The sequence below is a fragment of the Blennius ocellaris genome (assembly GCF_963422515.1).
Source record: "Blennius ocellaris genome assembly, chromosome: 4".
Lineage (NCBI taxonomy): Eukaryota > Metazoa > Chordata > Actinopteri > Blenniiformes > Blenniidae > Blennius > Blennius ocellaris.
The window spans coordinates 28,149,371-28,167,674 of NC_137653.1; the positions used below are offsets into that span (position 1 = coordinate 28,149,371).

General features: G+C 44.3%; 1 protein-coding gene across 1 annotated transcript in view; it reads left to right on the top strand.

Moving 5' to 3' along the window:
* cadpsa (Ca2+-dependent activator protein for secretion a) overlaps positions 1-18,304 on the top strand; it is a gene marked incomplete at both ends in the record, with an annotated part of 181,796 nt that overhangs the window by 81,468 nt on the left and 82,024 nt on the right. Inside the window, 4 exons of the mRNA XM_080495890.1 lie at positions 1,627-1,735; positions 1,833-2,045; positions 10,861-10,997; positions 12,313-12,500. Coding sequence (XP_080352016.1) covers positions 1,627-1,735; positions 1,833-2,045; positions 10,861-10,997; positions 12,313-12,500 — 647 coding nt within the window. The remainder of the gene's footprint in view (positions 1-1,626; positions 1,736-1,832; positions 2,046-10,860; positions 10,998-12,312; positions 12,501-18,304) is intronic.

Below are 18,304 nucleotides of genomic sequence, written 5' to 3' on the forward strand. Positions count from 1 at the left end.
TCTCCTCCATCGCTGTCCGTCTCTGGATCTTCTCTGCTGACTGACACAGACGGAGAGGGAAAAAGAGGCTGGTGTTCTGGGGTGTGTGAGCTCTGCTTCGCCTCGGCGCTGTCCTGCAGGGGAAAGAGCTGCTGCAGCCGCTCGGCTCCGCTTCGCTCCAGCCTTCACTCGGCCTCAGGTGTCATCAGGGCTGTCATGGGGAATCTCATTTGTCACACACACACACACACACACAGACAGACACACACACACACACACACACACACACACACACACACACACACACACACTGCAGCTGCAGCTGAGTGAGAGCTGCCACTTGCAGCGGCGGCTCGGCCCGGCCTGGTGATTTGTGACGACAGGCCGGTATGACTGGCAGCTACCGCTCGCAACCCAGCAACGACAACAACACAACAAGAACAACAGTACAACAACATGACATTACCACAACAAGAACAACAACACTACTACAGCACAACAACCACACTACACTGTACCAATACAACAACAACAACAACACAACTATAGCAACACGACAAAAAAAACAACATTACAGCAAGAAGAAGAGTAGTTGTTGTTGTTATTGTTGTTGCTGCAGCTGTTGTTGTTGTTGTTGTTGAGGTCATGGGGACAGACACACCTAGTGGACAGGTCACCGTCCATCACAGGACAAACACAGATACAGACCAACATTCACAGTTTGAGGTGATTTAAAGCTCAGATGCATGTTGTCTGTGAGAGGAGAGCGGATCTGAACCCACTTCCTGTCATTATGAAGCCAGACTGTGGACTTTTACCTAAAAAAACTACGAAAACCCAAATATTTGTCCATGTGCAGGCGTCCTTTTTTACCTCAAGCTGTTCAACTTAGTGTATTATGCACTCTTTATAAAAGTAATTGGTTTTGTGCTGTTGGTTGTTCGTATTGATGATGTAAAACAGGCTTGAGTGTGGAAAGGCCATTCACACCAGCTCATTCAAGCCTTTTCCACAGATCTTCGTTTGAGTAGAATACTCATTTGCATAGGAAAAAGAGGACTAAATAATCAGTTACAGTCTCATTATTGCTGGTCATGAACACACATCTTTCTTCCTGTTATTGGCTTTATATTCAGCAGCACTTCTTCATGTCAGCCCTCCAACTCAGCCACTTCACTTTGCTTTAATGTGATTCTCATGGAGCCCAGCTGCCATGTTCGGACCCTCTCCCTCCTCGGTGTACAGCATGTCGTGCTCGTGTTACTGTTCTCCAGTTGTTTTGGTTGGTGCTCAGGCCAACGTTGGTTCCTGGAGGGCTTTTTAGCACTTCTCTCACATCCTGGCTGCAAATTGTGAATATTAAAAGCTTTAATTGAGTTTGCCCATAAATGAAATGTTGAAACAGAAACATTAAAGGAAGTGCGTACAAAGCAACAGCAGAAAAATACAATTAAATGAGAAACAAAAAGCGCGGGGAGCCCCATTGGGGCACTCTGGGGAGCTGATGGGGGTCAGGGGTGTCATGCTCAGGGACCCACAGTGGTGGTCTGTGATACTTGAACTTGCAAGGATTCCACTCCCCAGTCCCATTCCGTTTTGTGTCCTAATCCGACAGACGGGTGTCTGCTGTCTCTGTCCCTGCTGCAGGTCAGTCAGTACACGTTTGCCATGTGCAGCTACAGGGAGAAGAAAGCTGAACCTGTGGAGCTGCTGCAGCTGGACGGATACACGGTGGACTACACAGACCCACAGCCAGGTGACACACACTTTTAGACAAGATATTTAGATTTGATCTCAGAATCGTGTTCTGATCCGGTGAGATGACCACTTCCCCCACTCCGTTTGTTCTGCAGGTTTGGACGGCGGCCGGACGTTCTTCAATGCCGTGAAAGAGGGGGACACTGTGATCTTTGCCAGCGATGACGAGCAGGACCGTATATTATGGGTGCAGGCCATGTACCGGGCCACCGGCCAGTCGCACAAGCCCGTTCCCCCCACCCAGGTCCAGAAGCTGAACTCCAGGGGCGGCACCACGCCGCAGCTCGACGCGCCCATCTCTCAGTTCTGTGAGTTTCCGTGCAGTCCGTCACTCAATGAGCCGGCCTCAATTCAACTGATCCTGACCCGGGTGATCAGGTTTGAGGGTTTCTCCTCAAGGGCGTCAGTCTGAGGCTCCGTTCACGCCGCAGGTCTTGATTCTCAATTCCGATTTCTTTGCCTGATCATTTCAAACGCGACCTGCCGTGTGAATGCGATTGGACCGGATGTTTTTTGGTCCCGGAGCACAGAAGACGACGTGAAGTCACGTCACGATGCTATTTCTACATGGCATGCAGGTCAGCACCAGGGTTGCCAGACATCACTCACTGTTTTCAGCCCAAACAACATAAAACCCACACACCTCAACAAAAACCAGCCCAAATTTCAGCCTGTGTAGGAATCATGTTAAAAAAAACTATTATGTGTGATGAAGAATATGCAATAAACACACAAATACACAAAAATAAACAAAGTTAAAAGGTAAGAGAGTTCGGCTCCCCAATATACCTTCTACTGTATATCTGGCAACGTTTAGATTGTTTTTCAAAGTGGTTGTTACATACGAGCAGACAAAATCAACATGACGAGGGAAAGAAGCAGAATGAGGAAAAAAAGAGAGAACAGCGGTTTACAGCTTTTAATATTTTGGCGGAGCCGCTTCCTCCAGCGCTCATCTGTGACGTCAGTGACGAAGCAGTGGCATGAAGAGAGATATCCAAGATGGTAGCACATAAGAACGAGGCCCGGGTCCGCTGGGAAACACATCGGAAACACGTCGGACATGAGTCACTTGTCAGTAAAAACATTAGAATCGGGTCGCTTTGCCCTGCAGTGTGAACGACGCCTCAGTCCCAAATAAAGTTCGGATCGCATTTTTTCAGGATCAGTGAAGATGAAAATCTTTTAGAATTCTGCATTTTAACACAAGAAATCTGAATTAATAAGATAGTTTATCTATATGAGTGGCTCTGAAAGTGTGGGTGCAGGGCGGGGTGGTGGTGATGGTGTGTGTGTGTGTGTGTGTGTGTGTGGGGGGGGGGGGGGGTGGCTCCTCCCACACTTTGAGAATCACTGCATGCTGCAGGAATAAAGTCTTGTTAGTTTCATTCTGGTCCTGTCGCCTCTGGTGGTTCTTCATTTTGCTTTTGGGATAAAAAAAAAAAAAAAAAAGTGTTTCCAGACAAAGACATAATTAAAATAATCTACTGTGTGTGATATTACAATTAAACATTTGTATTGTGTTGAAAGGAAATTCAAACATGGCTTCAACGTCGTCACTGACAAACATTTAAATGACACATTCCCAATAAATTCACAGTCGTTCATTGGATTCTTTCACCGTCCTGAGGCTTCATTTTTCATCATGATTTTATTTTTCATGGAAACTCAGTACTCAGTAGTACTATGAAAGAAAGAATACGACTCTGCTGGAGGCAAACTGACATCAAACTGCGTGAGGCTCTCGTGCTGAATGGAGTCAGAGTAAATGTTCCGGGACTCACTCCTGCAGCACCTCCAGACCTCCACCTCCAAACTCTTCTGGAAATCTGACTTCCTCTCTCCCCTCAGCAGCAGATACATGTGTTTTATTTTTCTTGCTGATCATGTCAATGTTGTTGACACCACGGTTTAGATCTTCTGTTCCTCTCCATGTCTCACGCCGTCTCTTGCTGCTCACTCGTCTTTTTGAATCCGACCCAGCGGAGGACGTCTTGACTTGGTGTTTGTTGCTTCTGCCTGCTTCTTGGCTCCTTCGCCGTCGAGCTGCTGCAGTGTTGACGTGTCCGTGGCTTTGCTCTGTGTCTTTATGTTCCTTCTTTCTTTTCTCCCTCCTCTAAACCCTGACCCTGCTCTCTTGTAGCCGGACTACAGGGTAAGTGCTCGCCTCCCTGTTCTTTCTCGTCTCTCCCCTCGGTGTTTCCCACCTTCCCTCTCGTGTTGCCTCAGCCATCGTTCTGTTTCTGACGCTAACCCGGATGATTCTCACTCCTTTACTGTGTCGGCATTCAGGAACCATCCTAACGCTCTGAATCTGTCTGCACATTTACCTTCTTTCTGGGATCCATTGAGTCCAATCGAAGTTTGTTTGTTTTGTTTTTTTAATGTTGAAACTACCTGAACCTGGCAGTCTGCCATGACAACATCTTGAGAACACAGGAAACAAATGTCCCATTCTGACAGTATTCCTGTTCCCAGCGAAGGTTCTGTGCTTTTACACAGATTTGACTTTTTTTCTTGAGCTCAATTTGTTTTAAGCAGTTTGAATCTTTAGTATCGCTGCAGCAGACCTGATGCTTGTACACAAAGTCTACGACTTCCCCCCCGAAAAAAAATCCCCTACAACAGGCGAGTTCAGGAGCTTTCATCTGTTTCAAGTCCCTTTCATCTGTAAAACTTCCTGCGACACACACCGCTAAAGAACACCGATTCACTTTTCAGAATCTGAAGAGCAGGTTAACATCCTGCTGTTGAACATCTGTCTGCCTCTGTGTCCAGTTCATCCCGATTCCTGTTGTGACTTTAGCCTGCAGGTCCCTTGTTGTTGCAGTCCAGAGAAGAATGAGAACATTTCGTTCTCTATGTTGAGTAACATCAGACTTTCCCCGCTTCTAATTTTGCTACTTGGACTTTTTCCAGTCACTCATGAAGAGAAATGGTTCAAAACGTTTGGGGGTGAATTGCTGGAGTGAACACACTCATATAAAACGTACATACACATGTGAATGGAGGTAATTATGTATGTTCAACACATCAAGGAGGAGAAACAGGCGTATTCACCATCAAAATGTGTTAATTAAGGATTGAAATGTAGAATTTAATCAACAACTGCAAGCAACTACGGCAGCCAGATGATACATGTTCTGCCTGAATAGAATCACATAATGTGGTGAAACCTGAAAAGGTCAAGAAGCATTATTTTCTCTAGACGCAGTGTGTGCAGGCCAGTGTGCGTGGGTGAGATGAACGCAGAGGCCTTGTGTGTATTTGTGTGGTGAATTTACTGAGCGAGCTGTTTTTTGACACAACCTCTGGAGTCCCACTGAGACCCAGCAGCTGGTAATTACCAAGTTAAATGTGCCAGGACATGAATAATACAGTGTGGATGCTGCACAATTAAATTGGGCAGCAATCAAGTCAATGTTACCAAATAACTACTCGCCTGTTCACACCTGGATCAGCGAAATGAATAATATCACATCACATCACATCATGTCACCCCCCAACCCCCCCCCCCACACACACACACACACACACACACACACACAGTCACCTGCACCCCCACTCAGCCCAACCCCAGTCAAACACTCAGCAACAAAGACTGAGCTGTGATGTGACACCCAAACTGACTGAGAGCTCACATTTCTCTTGCAGATTATTTATTCAACTATTTTTTTTTTTTTACATCAATCCAATTTTACAGTATCTGTACAGTATGAATTATCCAGATTTTTGTATACACGTCCTCTGAAATCCTAAGACTATGACATATTGTTTTTTCATCCCAACCCCAACATTTATGCACCGTCGTAGACGGATTATTGATGATTCCCTCTCACCAACGAACAAGCGTATTTAATTAAAGTGCAGAAATTACAAAACATCTTGCAGTAAAGATGTCAGAATGTAAAACCTGTGTGGCCTGAGGGAAAGTCATCATTTTACTGAAGAAATCAATCTCTTCATCTTCTTCAATAAATATATAAAACGTGGGCAGAAGTTAACTCGCTGAAGAAGAAGTTTCCAGATGAATGAAGATGGACGGCAGGAAGTTGAAGTTTTGTTTTGAAGGGCCCGGCGACACGGCAGTGGTTTCAAGTGAAAGGCAAAACTTTCGTAGTCTTTTGGGGATCCGTTCACATGACAACGGTGTTCAGAGCCACTGTATATAGAACTTTGTGAAAACGGCTCCCAAGGTGGAACTTTTCGGAAATGCTAAAGGTTCTGTTTCTGTGTAGACGAGCGAAAATGACACTTTCTGGAAACGCTCGGACTCAGATGGGACAATACTGTAAAAACAACGTTTTCCTCCAGAGCATCATGACTTCCAGTCTATATTCTCCTCAGACTTGGTAGTTTTATTTTGACAGTCACTATAATAACAATCCAACTTGGTCGTCTGTCCAGGAGAATGTCTGTGTTCTCTCATTGTTATTGTTTATCGCATTTTGTTCTCTGTTACATGTGTCTGAGAGTTCGTTACAAAAACAAACATCACTGACCCGTGGCATGAAAGCTATTTCGTTTTCAGCGTTGCTGGCGTTGCCATGGAGACAGACATAGTTTTCAAAGTGTTTCCATGTAAACATGAAACTTTCCTGAAACCGAAACACAAAAACCGATGTGTTGTCACACAAACATGGAGACTAACTCACCTCCACCAGCTTCAGGCTCTTCTGAGATGAAGACGTGCTTGAGATGTTGAAAACAAGTTCCTCATTGAGCTCAGAAGATCTCCTGCTTCTGCCTGTAAATATAAAAATGTGTATGGAAACACTGCGAACTGCTGAAAGAGCTACACTGTTAAGTCATTTAATCCCATTGTCTCTTTCACACGCGATGTATTTAAGGATGCATTGATTTTAAAAAGCAGAACTATATTAATCAATGTTGATTGGCAAGGCAGTACATAGTTCACAAGAGACTGAGCTTTATTTGTGCTTTCCATTCAATTTAATGAAAAACAATTATTGTTTCATAAATCAGAAAATGCATGAAAAGCACAATTTTCTAACAGATGATAGCAGATATTAACCACCTTGCCAAGTTTTATAATTTGATTGTTTGTTCATTTCAGTTTGATTAATTAAAGTCATTTAAACAGATTGAAGACCATGAATATTTGACTTATTTATTTTGTATGATTTGCTCACTTATGACAGTCATAATGTGGTCATGTAATATATTGATTATTAGTGTCCTAATATGTTGTATCGAGTGATTTATCTTCAACTAAACCTGTGAAACTCAGTCAGCATTGCTTCTTTAACGCTGATTTTAAATAAGGAGTTGTGATTATAAAATGTTGACAGTGAGTTAACAGTGTACACTTTTACACTTTCACAGTTTGGTAAATATGTAAATATAGTCCAGATTTTTAAAATCTTAGTGTGAAATTGCATTTGGCATAAAACATAAAAAAAAAAAAGACTTAACAGCACATGTTTCAGAAACGTAATAACTTGTGATTGAAGTTTGATGGATATATCGGCTTCAGTATGAAAATATGAAATCTGAGAAGCAGCTGGAGGTGTGTGTGTGTGTGTGTGTGTGTGTGTGTGTGTGTGTGTGTGTGTGTGTGTGTGTGTGTGTGTGTGTGTGTGTGTGTGTGTGTGTGTGTGTGTGTGTGTGTGTCTGAACTGACCATAAAACACACAAACAAGCCAAGCACACCAAACCTCCCAGAATGGGTGTCCGCAGCAGATCCAGGACCAGCACTGCCTCCCGGTCGGTTCCTCTCCTCTGGATCTATAAATGAATAGCAGCCATCAATCATCGTCAGGCCGTCCCTCCCCTGTCCAGACGGACGGGGTGACTAGTGTCACTGCACGTTACTGTCCAGTCCGCCCGCCTCCACTCCCGCTCACTCACATCAAACAGACCTGACAGGCCACCAGCCACAGACCAAAGGGGCACCGCAATGTCACCTTTTTAGATTTTTTTGAGTGGTGTGTGTGTGTGTGTGTGTGTGTGTGTGTGTGTGTGTGTGTGTGTGTGTGTGTGTGTGTGTGTGTGTGTGTGTGGAGTTGGGGGGGGGGGACTTGTTGAGGGAACATAATCAGCTCGCAGCGTCCCGCTCTTTGTTTGGTGGAGTTGACTGACAGCGGGGCGTCTCGCTGGGCAGTGAAGAGGACGCTGGCTGACAAATCTGAAAGTCTCTCAGTGTGAGCTGCATCCACGGCAGCTCCTGGAGAGCAGTCCAGGGTCCAGAGTCCGGAATCCAGGGTCCAGAGTCCAGAATCTAGGGTCTAGAGTCCGGAATCCAGGGTCTAGAGTCCAGAATCCAGGGTCCAGAGTCCAGAATCTAGGGTCCAGAGTCCAGAATCTAGGGTCCAGAGTCCAGAATCCAGGGTCCAGAGTCCAGAATCCAGGGTCTAGAGTCCAGAATCCAGGGTCTAGAGTCCAGACTCCAGGGTCTAGAGTCCAGAATCCAGGGTCCAGAGTCCAGAATCTAGGGTCCAGAGTCCAGAATCCAGGGTCCAGAGTCCAGAATCCAGGGTCCACAGTCCTCAGACTGGAGTCCAGAATCTGGACAGGGTCTGCAACCTTTATGGCTAAAAGAAATGTTTTCATGATTTTTCACCAAATAAAATTTGGTGTGTGGAAACATGTGAATGACCTGGATTGAAGAAAAAACAGTTAGCATTCATGAAGTATCACAAGTATAATTTAGATATGCTTCATTAAGGTTCTCAATATGTAGCTGTTTTTAAAAGTTTTTTTTTATATTGTCCCATTTGAGTCATTTTATGGCATCTTTTCGCTTTGAGCTCTGCTAATGGTTCCACCACTTTTAGTTGCATGAGCACTTTTTGGTTTTCTGTTTCCTTTCCTTTCCTTTTCTTTCCTTTTTCTTTTTCTTTTTTTCTTTTCCTCCAAAATAAAGCTATACGTTTAGTCATTTTAATTTGCCCATTTTCTGTGTATTTTTTGGGGGGAGACGTAACTTTTACTATTTTGTCCGTTTTTAGCAATTCCATCTTTTTAGTTTTTTTTCAGCTGTTTCACTTTATTCAGCTGCGTTTAACCTGGAGATTGCACCATTTTTGAAAACCAATGTTGAATACAAATTGAATAAAAACTAAAGCAAAATAAGTATTTGTAGTTCATATTTTGAAGTGGAGCTGCTGCAGAGGTAATAAAGAGCATGTGGCTCCAGAGCCACAGGTTGAACACTCCTGGTCCACAGTCCACAGTCCACAGTCCACAGTCCACAGTCCACAGTCCACAGTCTCCACCAGAGGTTAAAAGTTTCACTCTGAGCCATGTTCTGAAGAGCAGAGGTCTTGTTGACAGTGTAGCAGCTGATGGTTCTTCTTCTCCTGTGCTCAGTTGATTGTCCACTGAGTGGGCGGAGCCTCAGAATGTCCTCAGGTAAATCTTGTGAGAACATTGAACATGAACAGACGTCTAGTTTTAACGTCCCACATGGTTTTACTTGTATTTGAAGCTATTATGCAACAGAAGCTTTTCTGTCTCAAACATGTACATTTTGTTGGTTGCCTTTCTTTTCGCTGTCACGCTGCTCCTCCCTTCTAACTCCACCTCTGTAGAACACCGTGTTCTGAGCGTGTGCGGTGGAGGATGTCAGGTTTGTGTGGAGGCGGCCTCCCTCCTCCCTCCTCCTCCTCCTCCTCCTCCTCGGAGGTGTGTGATGTGCAGCAGTGAAATGCTGTGGCTGCACTGACGCCTGTCAGAGTGTGTCATCCTCCAGGACTGGATGTGGTGGTCTTACACCTCGTCTGCATGGCGGTGCAGAGAAGCAGCGTGTCGGCGGCTCAGCGGCAGCAGCTGCCGTCTCCTCCTCAGCACTCCGAGGCCCACGAGGAGGCGGAGGAGTGGAGTACGGCTCAGATCTCTGGGGGTTTTTTTTGAAGCTCAGTTTCGACTTGCATTGTGGTTTTGATGGAGCGAGTTCAGAGGTCTGAAACCTCCTTCCTGTTTGGTCTTTACACAACAGTGAGTTAAAATGATAAAGCAACATGATCGGAGCAGCTTCATGGTGTTTGTCAAGGTTTCCTGACGCGCTCACTGTGATTCTGCATGAATTACAACACCAACCTGATCCCTGATCAGAACTAACCACCAACCTCCAGCTCACAACTCTCCCGTCCACCCTCTCTCCGCCCCACCCGGTGACTCCGCCCCACCCGGTGACTCCGCCCCACCCGGTGACTCCGCCCCACCTGGTGACTCCACCCCACCTGGTGACTCTGCCCCACCTGGTGACTCCACCCTGTCAATGCTGCATCAACATGTCAATGCTGGCCGGGCCGTTTCCAATGAGTCAGGGTGCAATCTGTGAGAGGAGAGGCATGCTCATGAAGCACACACACACACACACACACACACACACACACACACACACACACACACACACACACACACACGCACGCACACGTGTGTCGGTTGCAGAGATGACCAGACAATTATTTTTGTTTTGTTTTTTATCCTGCAACCCAGAGGCTCCAATCAGGCCAAACCACCATGAAAAGTGCAACAATATTAAAGAAAACAGATTTTTTTTTTAAACAAATTTCTGATATATCAGTGATGCTGGCATGAAAGCAGCATAGAGGACCAGCCTCAAAGCTGTCAGGGTATAAAAACACCCATAATGCAACAGCTATACGAGTTTTTTGGTTTCATTAAGATATGCTTTATGTTGCAAGGGTTGTAACTTTCTGTAGTAATTGTTTGGTTTTGTGACAATGTCGGCAATTCCATCAAGTATTCTTTGTTCCACAACAAAAGAAAACTCCATTTAAACTTTCATGGAGCTATTTTACTGGTCCGGCCCACTTCAGGTGTGTTTGAGGCTCTGGACTAAAATGTGTGTTGACTCCTCTGATATAGGTGATATAGCTTTCATCACTATGGAGGGGAACCCCCCCCCCCCCTTCCTGCAAATTGCACCCTGAAATCAGCTTTGTTTTCTGTTTGAATGTGAGATCAAAGTGTAGAGAGTTTCAGGTTATAGTGATTTGGTGCAGCATTGACTGATTGTGGGCTCTTCAACAGCCGACGTCTGTCCCCAGTGTGAATGGATGGGAGCCCCATCGTTCTTGTCCTCTCTGACTGTCTCTCTGTCTCTGTCCTCGCCGGGCGCCTCGCTGTGGACAGACGCCGATCGAGCGCAGAAACATGGGATGGACGAGTTCATCTCGGCGAACCCGTGTAACTTCGACCACGCCTCGCTGTTCGAGCTGGTGCAGCGCCTCACGCTGGACCACAGACTCAACGACTCCTACTCCTGCCTGGTGAGGACACTCTGGGGTTTGTTTCCCTCATTGTCACACTGGATGTCCAAGACTGAACCTCAATGGAAGTCTGTTGAAGTAAAGTCTGAATAATAAGTAATAGAGCGCTATTAAATCTGGCAGTTTCATAAACTATGAGACTATGATGTGTCTCATAAACAAGTACATTATAAAAATCAATACCAAAGAGCCTGAGGCTCCATCATTGTCCACATCATAGTCATTGAACTAGTAAAACAAGAGTATTTACTGTTTCATAAAGCAGAGGATCAGAGTATCAGATCACGACGGGTGAAGTTAGTGTCTGTTTGTCGCAGTGCAGCTCCAGAGTCACACAATCGTTTAAAGTCACGGCACATTCATTTATGGAGCACCGTTCAGACACTAGTCAATTCACGGTGCTTTACAGAAGAAGAAATAGAACAAATACATTAAAACTTTACAAGGAAATATATTAAAGCAAAGAATTAAGAACCTTAATCTCCAGTGATTAGGATTATCAAACACTTTAAAACCTTACAATCCCTCTCCTCCTTTCTATTCAGTCGACTTTGCTTTGCACTTTTGGTATTTGTCGTCCTGAACCACCTCCATATTTGATCCTCTCTTCAGGACCCCACACGTCCAGCCATTCAGGGTAGTGTTGCAAACAACAGTCGCACTCTACATATGTAACATACAAATAATACATTTCCACATGAGCAGAGGAAACGGTTCACTTCAAAAATACTTCAAAAGTAAATCTGCGTTCAATTTCAAGGAACAATTTTGCACTCAATCGCTGTACTAAGTGAGAGTTAAACAGCATAAAAAGGAGAATAAATAAGTGAAAAGCTATATTAAGATGAAGGAAATAAAACAAGTACAGTCTATTGTTGTTGTACTGTGGGAGGAGAGGATACTAGGAGATGCAGAGGAAGACAATTCAAACTTAAATGCACTCACCAAACACACATTGGAAGACGACTCCCTCGACCCACTGACCCTCGCACACTTCCTTCAGCTGTTTGACTGCAAAGTTGTTGGATTTAATTTAATTTAATTTAATTTTATTTTATTTTATTTTATTTTATTTTATTTTATTTTATTTTATTTTATTTTATTTTATTTTATTGTATTTAATTTAATTGTATTTAATTTAATTGTATTTAATTGTATTTAATTGTATTTAATTGTATTTAATTGTATTTAATTGTATTTTATTTAATTTTATTTAATTTTATTTAATTTTATTTAATTTTATTTTATTTGTCTTAAAAGGCTGAACAACACCTCTAAAAGGAACTCTTTCTTTCTTTCTCTGTTTCCCTTGCAGGGCTGGTTCAGTCCTGGTCAGGTGTTTGTCCTGGACGAGTACTGCGCCCGCTACGGCGTCCGAGGCTGCCATCGGCACCTCTGTTACCTGAGCGACCTGCTGGAGAGGGCGGAGAACGGCGCCATGATCGACCCCACGCTGCTGCACTACAGCTTCGCCTTCTGCGCCTCGCACGTCCACGGAAACAGGTAGGAATCAAACCGCTGCCAAACCAAAGGCGGGACCTGCCGCCGACCAGTGGTCAGAAAGCACCGTTTGAAAGGGACCAAATAACAGGTGATGATTTGAATACCATGGAAAGGTTCAATTTATACCATAAATCTATCTCTTGATTCAAAGTTCAATTTCCTCCCTCTGGGTCATGACGATGTGAGACCTGTGGTCCATGTCCTGGACTCGTCACTGACGTTCTGCACCTCAGTCTTCTTCAGTCTGAAGTGCCTTTCCCCTTTTTTCCCAATCACTTTCTCCTTGAATCTCTTTCAATCAGCTTTTACACCATCCGAGTCGAACAAACGTCGACTCAGCAGTTTTTCTTCTAATAAAAATTCTATGAACTGAAGTTGACCCACAAATTCATGATTAAGAGAAATAGTGTTTTACACAATCTAATTTTTTTTAATTTAATTTTACATTTTACATTTTAAAACACCAATTAGATTTGACATCATATACACTTTTCACTTTTTGCAATAAATGACACCAAATATTGAACATTTCCATGATATTCTGATTTCTGTACATCCAGTCTTGTTTCCCCTGCAGGAACAATCAGAAGGTAGAACGTAATAGAATAATTGGGGTTGTTTAGTACCTCGAATAGAAAATCTTTATCCTGAGGTCATTTTCAAATGTGTATTTTATTTTGCCATTTTGCTTTCTTTGTTTCTAATTCAGTTTGTGAAGTTTACAGTTTGCGTTTTAATTCACAACATTTTCACATTGAGTTGTGTTCTTTAGTCCCTGCAGTTATGTTTTCATGCTCAGTATTTATCTTGGACATTTCCACTTTCGGCTCGACCGTCTAACTTTGATTGTCTTTGAAAAGCAAGCTGAACCAGAGCGTGGTCCCTTTATGTTTTCCTCTTTCTTTCTATGAGTTTATTAGATTGTCACACTTCTTTTTTGTCTGCATGTTTGTTTGCATGCTCACTTTTCCTTTCTCTTTTGTCTCTTTGTCCCTTTTAAAACCTTCTGACCTTGTTCACATTGATTCGATCAACCCCCCCCCCCCCACCCACCCCCACCCTCCATAACCGCATGCAGTCACCGTCTGTCCGGGTTATTAAACTGGCCGGTATCTGAGGCCGAACTCGAACAAGCCCTGTCCCCCTCTGCCCCCCCTGAGTCCCCCGCCCACACTGCTAAGAGAGAACTCAAAATCATGGAGTTCATGAAGAAGAGGGACTTCAGATCCACAGGTCCCTCCGGACCAAAGAGGTAGGTTCTGGTCTGGGTAGAGTACCGGGCTGGATGGGGCGACATGGAGCCGGGACGACCAGGAAGTGCTGGTCTGTGATAGGAAAATGATGGATGCATGTACCACAGTCTTCCTGCAAATTGAAGCACATCCCGTTGTATTCATCCCGTTATTGTGGTTCTGTCATGTTGGAAATGTTCCTGCAACAGGTGCTCCTGAGTACTTATCTCCAGTAGTGGTGTGTCTGCTCTGTTCCTGTGGCCACATTGCTTACAAATAAGCCTTTCCTCGTGTGAAACTTGCATTATGGTCAAATATAAAGCCACAAAGACAACATATGCACATTTACTGCCATGGAGACTCCCCTATGTTTACACCACTAAAATCAACCTGCCATTTGTTTATGTACATGCACATCACACTAATCACTCTTACAACAATAACGAAACACTCCACCACTGACCCTGGACCTGCTCTGGAGGTTTTGACCAATGACCCACCATCTCATTCTTTCCCACCAACACACTCGGTGCTTCAGCAGTCAGTGCAGCCATTGGAAGGTTTGAAACCAGCAGCAGGATGACCTAAGGCAGGGGTGTCAAACTCATTTTAGTTCACTTGAGTGAGCTGGACTGGGGAAATGGTGCCATAATAACCTTTAAACTGCCACTTTAAAGTTTTTTATTGTGGTGGGGGAGAGTATATGTGATGAAAATGTCGATATCCCCCCCCCCCCAAAAAAAAATAAATACTGAAAATGACTCCATTCTCAACATAAAGCCAATTTTAATGAAGCCTTCTGGAGCAAAATACAGTGAAACTTCTCCTATAGCTGTTGCATTATGGTTGTTTGTTGATTGCATTGAGGTAGCTAGCTTTCATGACAGCGTCACCAATATCTCAGCTCGGGTCTCAGTGTTGTGTCGTGTTGTCGATTTGTTTTTAAAAAAATAAATTTTTACCATTTTCTTGGTGGTTTTCCCCGATTGTAGCCTCTTCTGGGCCGTTTTTGACCCACGGGCCTTATGTTTGACATATGTTTGTCCCAAGCGCTTTTCCTGATTAGACGAGCATTAGCATTAGCAATAGCATTAGCATTAGCAGGGAAAGAATCATGCCATTATGAGTTTGTGAAAATGTGCACTGAGATTCCAAAAGCTGAAGAGAAACAATGTGGCAGAAACAATTTCATGGAGCAAAATGAAGCCAAAAATCGAATTGTATGATTGGTTGTAACCACAGTAATAACAGTGACAACTAAATTAATGGTAGGAGACGTGCACCACACAATGGTTCCCTAGGCTCATGAGCAGAAAGTATACATACCAGTTCCCTCTCTCTCTCTCTCTCTCTCTCTCTCTCTCTCTCTCTCTCTCCCTCTCTCGATCAAAAATAAAAAAGAAATAGGCAAAAATTTTAAAGGCCAAGTGAAAGACATCATATTGACTGATGCCAACTTCATTGAACTCCATTGTGCTCATGTAAGGTGAAAAGAAAATCTACATTGGATCAAATTTTAAATATTGACGTATTTACTTTCCCCTCTCACCGGTTTAGTGGGTCGATGGTGAAACTTTGACTTTGTGTGTTTCGCGTGGTCGTGGCGTTCATCTGAAGTCGCGACATTCTGATCACAAACGGCGTGGTTTCCCGAAGCGCCTCGGCCCTTGGAGTCATGTGGCTTTTCTTCCAGCGTGTGCTCTCTTATCTAAGTTGCACTATTTACCTCTCGTCTAATCCGCTGTGATGTCCTCAGACATCAAATCTGTCAACGTGGCAGCCGGCCATCTGCGGATGGAGCAGAACAAAGATAGACGAGGGCCACTCCGGCGCTGAGGGCAAAGGTCAGGGAGGGCTGTCTGTCAGTGCCCCTCCTCATCATCCCTCCATCCATCCATCCATCCCTCCGTCCCTCCGTCCCGCTGACAAACACTGACGGAGGACTGAGGCCTTTTCTGATCAGCATGGACAGATGGACAACAGTCGCTCCGAGAGACGGGGAGGAAAGGGAGAGGGACGAATATGACAAGAAAAAGGAGTCTGACAGAAGTCTGTGGACGTGTGGAGGCTTGTTATCTTTTTCACCACATGAACCTGTTTCACGGTGGCAGAATATCTGCGTTCAACACGTATTAAAAAGTAATCATCCAATTCATCCGCACTAATGTGAAAGCCGCTACCGGTGGAGCCCCGCCCTCACGGCGACCTGCTCCGCGGCGCCGCTCTGCGCCTGCAGGTCCGAGCCTGACAGGTTGACAGGTCGTCATGTGTGACGTCTCCGCTGCTATTGCTGCTGCGTATGCCCCCGTGCACACACACACACACACACACACACACACACAGTCTAACAAACGTCCCAAACAAACACCTCCCCCCACCATGCCCGCTAATAGCCTGCCGGCCCCCCAGGGGGCCGCGCAACCAACTTGGACTAAAGTGTCTGAATTTGACTTCTATCCAGCGAAATGTCGACTTGGTTCAGATCCTCCGTGTGTTTTGAAAGCTCTGCGAGATGATTGAATGAATATCTTGTGTTTTTATACTCCACCACTCCGACAATACAATATGAAGCGTCTGTGTCTGGGATGGTAAAATAGTGACAGAAGTATTATTGAGTTTTATTTCTGGATTAAATTGTAACTGAAAACATACAACAACAACAAAACAACATGGATATCTTAGTTGTTCCCTGAAGGTTTCATCAGCAAACTATGAAGACATGATGTTTAGTGAAATGACTGCATGTTAAATTACCATACACGTTTGCAATGCTGGTTAAAAAAATAAACTTCAGTATCCTACCAAATATCTCTGTAGATTTCGTGATAAATAGGTCATGATGTGTCTGTTTCTACCGACATGTGCAGAAACCTTTGCAGTTTCCAGTCGTACACAATTTAAACATGTTAACAGAAAAATCATATTTCAGACGTTGAAACGGTTCCGTTTAATTATCTTATCACATTCAGTTTTAAGTGCCCAGCGATTCTCATATTTGTACAATATTTTTCTTATCACAGGCTCAACATTGAGAAAAGCCATAAATGAGCATTTGGAAGCGGATCATTTCATCAATCTTCATAATTAGTGTAAAAGATTGTACAGGATAGGAGCTGCAGAAACAGCGTTGTGCGGATAAGCAAGGCTCAGTCTGCCGCGCGCTCAGGCAGATGTGTGAGTGATTCTGGCCCGTCTGGCTGTCACTGATGGCTCATTTGCTTGTTGTCGTCATCGGAGCTGAGGGGTCATCAGGTCAAGCAAACATGAGGAAGCTGCCAAGGAGGAACACGCGACAGGAAGGGGGGGCCACAATGGAGCCCTGCAGGACTTAATTAGTGTGAAATTTCCCTCTTTTATTTTCTGCCACAGTGACGGAGGTGAAATGGCTTTTTACGCTGCGGATGTCGGTGCAGGCGGCTTGTCTGCAGCTCTTCTTCTCACGCACTCAGTGAAATTTGCTTCTGATGTGCAATATCGGACAAATCAACAGCTGCTGCCACCTATTATCATCCACCACTGTGACCCTCGGTCCTGCAGCCAGACACTGAAGACCACAACACAGTCAAAACACAGTTTTTACACTTCTGAAAAAATAAATGACTAAATAAATATTTAAAAAAAATGTTCCTCCATATATCTTTCATAACTTAAGCAGGTTTGGTGAAACTCCTCACAGACAGAAGCATGTGATGTGCTCAGATACATGACAAGAAACTATCAAGCTGAATTCATATAAAACACAGTGATAAAGTGGTTTATTTACATCCACACGCACAAATACATTTATACATTTAGCACATATACAAATGACTCAAATTGCAATTAGAAGCATACAATTAATACATTTAGATGGATGAACACACAGAAATAAATGTGCATGTATGCATACAAACCTTTGCATGCACGCACGCACGTACACACACACACACACACACACACACACACACACACACACACACACATGAAATAGTGGATAATCTCCGATCGGAGATAGGATTGATATATCCGTTTTAGAATATTGTGTGTCCTGAAAAACACCCTGCTCAGATGGTTCAGTGTGTTCTTTCAATGCCGAGGCTACTGTATAATCAATGAATTGATTATAGGTTGTATAAGGATCGTGACACATTCATGTGCATCACGGAATGTTTCACGCAGTGATTCATAAATCCTAAAATTAGCCGAGCTAAAGATGCTAAAGGCTTCATAAAGACATGTCCACCTCCTCCACCTCCACCTCCACCTCCTCCTCCTCCTCCTCCTCCTCCTCCTCAGTGTGTTGCTCTCCAGCAGTGGAGGCCTACAGGTGTCTGCGACACACTGGCAGTGTCAGTGGATGAGATGATCTCTGATGCTGAGCAAACTGGTCCTCCTTTAAAATCTAACACGACAACTCATGGTGCAGTGCGGCATGTGCCCACTCCTCCCAATCAGACACACACACACGCACGCACGCACGCAAACACACACGCACACACACGGTTTCTCACTGTCCGCTAAAATGACATGTCAGTGGGGGGTGGGGGCTGGGGGTGGGGGTGGGGGTGCGGGGAGTGTCATGTCTCCTGCTTC